Here is a 6,866-nt window from a genome sequence, read left to right as displayed (position 1 = left end):
AACCTTCTGTATTATGTTGGTATTCTTTATTACCTATTATCCCATTTTTATTACCTTTATCACTACTTTAAAATAAAGAAAGAAAATAAATTAATGCTCTCAACTCAACTATTCCACTGGTGTGTGCCCAGCTGCCCTGATAGGAAAGAATCTCTCCCACATACACCCAAAAGAAGGGCCCATCTCTTTAGGCGGATGCAGGGGTATAGAGACAAGCTGCCCTTTAAGCTTATCTGCCTTCAGGGTGAGAAAGTGTTGCTGAGCAGGACAGGACTGAGGTTAATTTGATTTTGGCTTCACCAGAGGAAGAGTAATTTAAATAATTTGCCCAAGGATTTCATCTGTCTCCAGATTCACAAAGGAGAACAAGCCGCAGGTCATACCTGGCTGTGTCTAAACATGCAAAACAAATGTTCAAAGTCACACACACATGCCAGCAGCACAAGAGACCAGTATGAGCTCATGGCTTGAGTCTGGGTGTGCTTCGCCTGCACTGGGCACTGCTGAGCACTGCGTAGGGCACATGGCATGCCCCTTAGTAAGGAGGCAGTCTCAGAAAGGCCCCAGCCCCTTGGGCTGACATTCAGGAGAGGCTTCCATGATTTGAGGAGTAGCTGTCGGACTGTGGCTGTGAGATGCAGCCCCCGGGCATCGAATGCTGCAGGCCACCACATCTCCTCCGCCAGGGATGACGCATCATGCAAACGTCCTCCTGACCTGTTTACCTGCCTTGCTGTCTCCTAAAACCCAACAAACTTGTTTTGAAGACACAGTTTCTTATGTAACAGGAATGACTGTCAAAGGCCAGCTCTGCCTGAACAGGGTGAGTTACTAACAGCAGTGTTCATACAGCTGTTCATACACCAAACAGAGCGGGTCAAGGAAATTAGCCCACATGCCATATAGGCTATATACCAGCTGAGAGACAAAGGCAATACATCCTCAAAAATGTGAAAAACTTCTCGGTGACCAACCTGAGCTGCTCTGACACCAGATCATAATCTGGCAGGGTGCACTGTGTGGTGCTGACAGAGCCAGTTTACTGTTTTGGCCTTGCAAAAGCCTCATCCAGTTATGGCTTTCATTTAGACATCTCACCCTGAGAAGTGCCCTGTCCATGAGCTTGCACCACTGCCCCTCCCACATGCCAGCCCTGCAGCACCACTGTGCCAGCTGCCTCCTGCTGGGCACCAAGGGGGCTGAGGCTTCCTACACAGGGAGAGAAATCAGCTGTGTTTCAAGTGTGCCATCATTCTGGGAAATAGCAGGGAAAAGGCTGTCTTCACTGAGCTGGTGAACAATTTCCCTTTTAATGGAACTTCAAAGTCACCAGCATTTCTAGACACTTGACTTCAGAGGATCCTACCCCATAGAATGGAGCCTTTCAACATCCTGTTGTGGGTCTGTATAACACTAAGCCATTTTAAGTGGTGTTTTGATGGAAGAGGTAGTAATTTACTGACTTTCAGCCACAAATCTGTTCTTTGTTATGTCTGACCCATATGTGCTTTCTTTACATCAAGCAGTTTTGATTTTCCCCTAAAAGCAGAAGTCCATGGCATGTGTTGCCAGAGACAGGAGGCAGATGAGTGATCCACCTATCACTGGCAGCTCTCCCAACATTGTACAACAATCAAAAAGACATGAGGATGACTTTGTTCCAGCTCTTGCTTCTTGCAAAAAGCACCATCTAAAATTACAGCAGGCATAGGTAAATGTGGCCTGGCATGTGTCAGCCAGAGCCATGCCATGCAGACCCTACACTGACACAAGGAAGATCCATCATGGGGAAGGGGGTTGGCCCCAAGCTGTTGCAAGTGGTACATGAGTATGGGCTAGCTTGTTTCCCATGCTTGGTTTGAGGGCAAGGTCACCATCACTTTGGATAGAAAGAAGGTTTAGAGAATTGGGGTTGCTCAGCCTGGTGAAAAGGAAGCTCTGGAATTCTTTATTGCAGGCTTCCAATACCTGGAGGGGGCCTATAAGAAAAACTGGGACAGATATTTTAGAAGGGCATTTTGCAATAGGACAAAGAATAACAATTTAAACTAGTGGTGCATTGATTAGATTAACTTTAAGGAAGAAGTTTTTCATTTGTATGGTGAAATACCAGCACAGGTTGCCCAGAGAGGCGGTGGATGCTCCATCCTGGGAAACATCGAGGGTTAGGTTGAATGGGGCTTAGAGAAACCTGATCTAGTTGAAGATCTTTCCATTTCTGTGGCTAAAAGCAGCAAAATGCAGTGGAGCTCGTCTAGACAACCTTTAGGAAGTCCCTTCCAAATCAAACAATTCTATACTTCTGTGATAATAACACACCCTATCTGTTTCTTCTGCTTGTCCAAGCAGTCTCCATCCTTCCACCTCTTCTTCCTCAGCATCATCATTGCAACCCTGTCCACCTTTCCAGGACCACCACCACCACAAGCACAGCCCACCCTCCCATCTCTCTTTGCCTAGATCAAGGCCACCTGGCCCCTCTGCCTCTTTCTTACCCAGATGACGCAAACCCCACCGTTCATCTACCCTGACCCACCACAAGCCCATCCCACACCTCCATCCCCTTTTCCCTTAGCACTCCCCATCCCTCCACCTCGTCTGCCCCGCGCACAGCCCATCCTCCCGTCTCTCCTGCCCCGCACACCGCATCCCTCCAGCCCTCTCCGGGCCGGAAGCGTAGGCGGTGTCCCGGCCGTGGCCCCGCGCCGCCCGGGCACGCCACCGCCTGCCCGCCGGGCGCGGGGGGCGGGATCCCCGCGCCTTTTCGCTGCGTCAGGACGGAGGGAAATCCCCGCTGGACTCGCAGCCGCGCTTTTAGCGCCGCGCTCCACCCCGAAGCCGGCAGAACGCTGCTGCCACCGGCCCGAGAGCAGCCTGGGCGCTCCGTGCCCCGCCGAACCGAGTCTGGGCGCCCCGTGCCGAACCTCGCCGAGCCCCGGAGTTCCGTGCCCCGCCGAGCCTCGTCCCGCAGCCGCGATGATGCCTGGCCGGACCTTGCGCAAAGCCGCGCCTCCAGCCGCTCCTGCAGGTACCGGAGGGTGAAATGGAAAAAGGGGGACGGGACAGCATGGCATGGGACAAGGACAGGGACGGGACAGAGCACGGACACACCGTCCTGCGCCCGGGCGCTGCTGCCCGGCTCCAGCACCGGGTGGGAGGCCAGCGCCCGGCGCGGCTGCGGGCGCCCGTGCGGAGGCGAGAGGGATACAGAGAGCGGGGGCCAGAAAGGGTGCGGGGTGAGGTGTGCATCATGATGAGGAAAAAGTAAAAAATCGGACAAAAAAAAGTATACCGCTCTGTGGGGATCTCATGAAAGCGCTAACCAGGCGCGTTTCCGCAGAACGCGAGGCGGCGACGGAGTGCGCCCGGGAGCTGACCCGCATCGGAGACAGGTGGGACCTGCGGCAGAGGCTCCTGAACCTGCTCGCCAAGTTCTTCTGCCCCGGAATGTGGGCTGCCCGCGGACACGGCGAGCGGAACGGAGGAGGATCTTGCCTTTGTGGGTTTGGAAGAAGAGGCTCCACAGACATTGGGAGATGAAGAAACCTCAAATCTCGCTGCTTTGTATTTGACTGACTGCAGCTGCTGGAGGATGGCTATCATATGTTTTCTCTGAAGAATGTTACAGCAATACTGGTGTATGAATGTCTGGTGGGGAAAAAAGATAATGATGGGCTGAGCCCCTAAACTGTGCAGTGGTGACTTGGGGCGAGCTGGTCACGTGGGGAGATTTGGGACAAGAATGAACTTGCCCTTCACCATGGTCTGAGAACACTTTCAGGAAGCTGGTTTCCCCGGTCACCTTCATGTCCCATAGCCATGTTTCACCGAGGAGATCAGCCCACCTACAGGATGAAGCAAAAAAAGTGTCAGTCTGTTGGAACTTGGGATCACATACCACACAGGAAAAGCCAGTTGCTGGACCTTTGACTGCTCCACTTCTCTAAAGTGTGGATCCTGCTGGACAGGGATCTAGTGGTGGTTGTTAAAATTTGTTAAAAACAATCACTATCTTTATTGGAAGGGTATTTGTTACAGGATGTTGTTTTGCAGACTAAAAGTTGTAATTCTATGAATTAACACAGTGTTGCATAGTTCTAGTCTATAGTATAAATATATAGTATAAGTTTATATATATATATAGTATGTATACATAAAATATAAATGTGTGCACTGCTGGTGCATGTCATGAGTATCAGATAGAACTATTAATTGAAAGCTGTTTAATCTCAAAACACAGTATGAAAAAATTTTCAAAACATGACAAAACTCAATATAAATGGATATTATATAAACAAAAAATAATATTTTCTGATGATAAAGGAAATAAATCATGTGTCAGAGAGGGAAGCATACTTTGGCATTATGTAAGATATGTATCTGAATATATATATTACACATACAGATACATAGGTAATTGTGGAAGGATTCTTTCAATATTACAAAGAATTTCTTGATAACAGTACAATTCTGCTGTGTCTTTATAAGTAACAAAATAACTTCAATAGAAGTAGATCCTAAAGTTGAATCTTAAGTTTTGCTGAGAATGTTATTTATTCAAAGAAAGCAACTACCTCTCTTTGAAGAAATAATATCAATAGAGTTGAGCATTTCCATGATACAAGAAAGTAGCCATAGATTTTTTAATGTTTAGTTATATTTACAGACAAAGTTCTTACCTTGTACTTTCTTTCCGTTTCATTTCGTGGCCTCCTCATTTCAGTTCCAGAATGGTGGAGCTGTGGCAGCACATCCAGTGGGTGGTGATGGATCATCACCACTGAGGGCTTAGGTGGGAATGACCCATCTCACTAAGGGGATATTACCTTTGGCTGGCTTCGGAGGAGCTGAATTAAACATGTTGGTTGCTGTGAAGGCAAACACTAACTTTGCTACTCCATTCATGTCAGGCTCCATCCTAAACAGTATTTTGCATTGGTCCAAGATAGCAAGAAAAAGGCTGAAGCTGTTTCATAGCTACCTCTAAGGTCACTGATGAGAGTTCCTTCTCTTAACTACCCTGGTATAGAAGCACATTTGCATTTTTAAGCCTGTATAGTTACACTTTGTTATTTGTGTCTATTCAAATTATGCCTTCTCCTGTCTTGTGATGAATTCTTTTTTGTATTTATAATTTATTTTTCTGTTATATCTTCTTAATCTGCCTTTGCAAAATGGTCATTATGTAACTGGTCACTCTCACAACCAGCTTTGCAGGGGCTGTTATGTATTGACACTGACTTTTGTCACTGAGCAGAAGCTGACTAACTTTGCCTTCTTTCCACAGGAAAGACTTAACCCCATCCATCCCAGTGGTGTTACAGGGAGCTTTGCTGTTGGCTTGAGCCACGTGCATGGTTCCCTTCCCCTCTGAGCTAGCCAGTACCTTTTCCAGGAGAACAAAATATTTCAAAAATAGTTGTTATTTATCTTATACTGCAAAGCAGTGCATTTTACTGACATGTACATAGGTCAGTTTTTCAGGTACTCAAAAATAAAGGCAAAGAGTTTCAGACCAGCAGAACACCAGCTCCCAGGCTAGCACTGCATCCAGCTGGAAAAAAACTTCATCAAAGACAGCACCAGCTTCATAAGAAGGGTTGCTGTTGTATATCCTGCACCTGGTGGAGTCTTGGAACCTTCATCAAGGACACTGAACAATGACCATGCCTGTCTGGAACTCTCAGAAGAATTCAGCATTAGCATTCACATTAGTAGCTGAAAAGTATGTGAATAAAACTGTTCTTTTCAATGAATGCTACTTGTAAAGTCAACAGGAGACGAGGTGTGGATCGGTAGAACCCACCCTGTTCTTCAGGCTGTAGCACATATAAATATTACCAAAAAATTGTATACTCATAAATGCATTGTCATGGGGATATCCAAGTTTACTGTTAGCACAGTCTGCCTGGTTTTGCAAAGACTATTTGCTTTTTTTGAAATGTTTTAGGTTTTTCTATGCATTGGTAAGAATGGCAGTGAACTCAGGAAAAAAGGACAGATGCAAGAGCTCAGTGCCAGTATATGACCAAATGCTTGCTGATGTCAACCCTAGATTTCTTTTGTTACTTCTGCAAAGGATCTGCTTTATGACTATCAACATGAGTTTGTTTTCCTTAAGGCCTGTTCTGGATGCATGCCAGATGTGCTGCTGTATGCCTCGTGCATGTGTCTAGAGTTATTGCTAAGATAATAAATACAAAGTGTTTACAAGAAAAATGAGTCACAAAGGTTTCTATCACTCGGGGTTTCTTTTGTGGATTGCGAAAGCATGATTTTATTATGAAAATTCCTTCCATGCTTCCCTGTCAGCAGGCAAAAGCAGGAGAGCAAGAGCAGAGTGCCAGCAGGTAGATGAGGCTTTGCCTTCTGTCTTTAAGAGGAAAAAACCACAATGACCTTGTGCTGAGACACCTATTCTAGTATTTTTTGTTAACTACTGGCTGCAGATGTTTGGGTGGTATTGGGGGCCCATTACTTCTACCAGAGCAGCTGCAGCTTTGTAAAGGAGTGCTCCTTGTAAAGGATAGACATCCAAGTTAAGGGTTTGGTCCAAGATGCAGGCAGAAAGGAATACAGCATTTTGTCAGGCAAAGTTTTACTTTCTCCACAGTTCGAAGCTGGAGTTTGGGAATAGTGGGAAATTATGCTGCTTATCACAAGGGAATACCAGGGGGATAGTGTAGAGCACATTCTTCTTCCCTAATGCTGGGACCCAAAGATGTGTCAGTGCAGAGGAGAGCCTGAGGTCCTCCCCTGCTATGGCAAGCACATCAGCAGGCTCCCTCCTCACTCACTGTGCTGCTTTTTCCAGCTTCACAGGCAAGGAGCCTGGAGCTTCACAAGCCCTGTAAAGAGGGGAGGGT

At 46.8% G+C, this 6,866-nt stretch overlaps 1 protein-coding gene across 1 annotated transcript; it reads left to right on the top strand.

Moving 5' to 3' along the window:
• The first annotated feature begins 2,795 nt into the window (after nucleotides 1–2,795).
• On the top strand, nucleotides 2,796–6,212 carry PMAIP1 (phorbol-12-myristate-13-acetate-induced protein 1). Its single transcript, XM_030236658.2, has 2 exons — nucleotides 2,796–3,028; nucleotides 3,341–6,212. Exons 1-2 carry the CDS (start codon nucleotides 2,977–2,979, stop codon nucleotides 3,538–3,540), a joined length of 252 nt encoding a protein of 83 aa, XP_030092518.1. The 5' UTR covers nucleotides 2,796–2,976; the 3' UTR covers nucleotides 3,541–6,212.
• The last annotated feature ends 654 nt before the right edge of the window (nucleotides 6,213–6,866 follow it).

This window comes from Serinus canaria, chromosome Z (genome assembly GCF_022539315.1).
Source record: "Serinus canaria isolate serCan28SL12 chromosome Z, serCan2020, whole genome shotgun sequence".
In the NCBI taxonomy this organism is placed as follows: domain Eukaryota; kingdom Metazoa; phylum Chordata; class Aves; order Passeriformes; family Fringillidae; genus Serinus; species Serinus canaria.
The sequence above is the reverse complement of the archived record's forward strand: the minus strand, read 5'-3'. Positions and strand labels throughout refer to the sequence as shown.

Bases quoted from the DNA above. Each gene is read 5' to 3' on its own strand.
- PMAIP1 (XM_030236658.2), top strand. From the start codon at position 2,977: ATGATGCCTGGCCGGACCTTGCGCAAAGCCGCGCCTCCAGCCGCTCCT. The intron at 3,029-3,340 runs GTACCGGAGGGT...GCGTTTCCGCAG, and splicing joins GCCTCCAGCCGCTCCTGCAG to AACGCGAGGCGGCGACGGAG.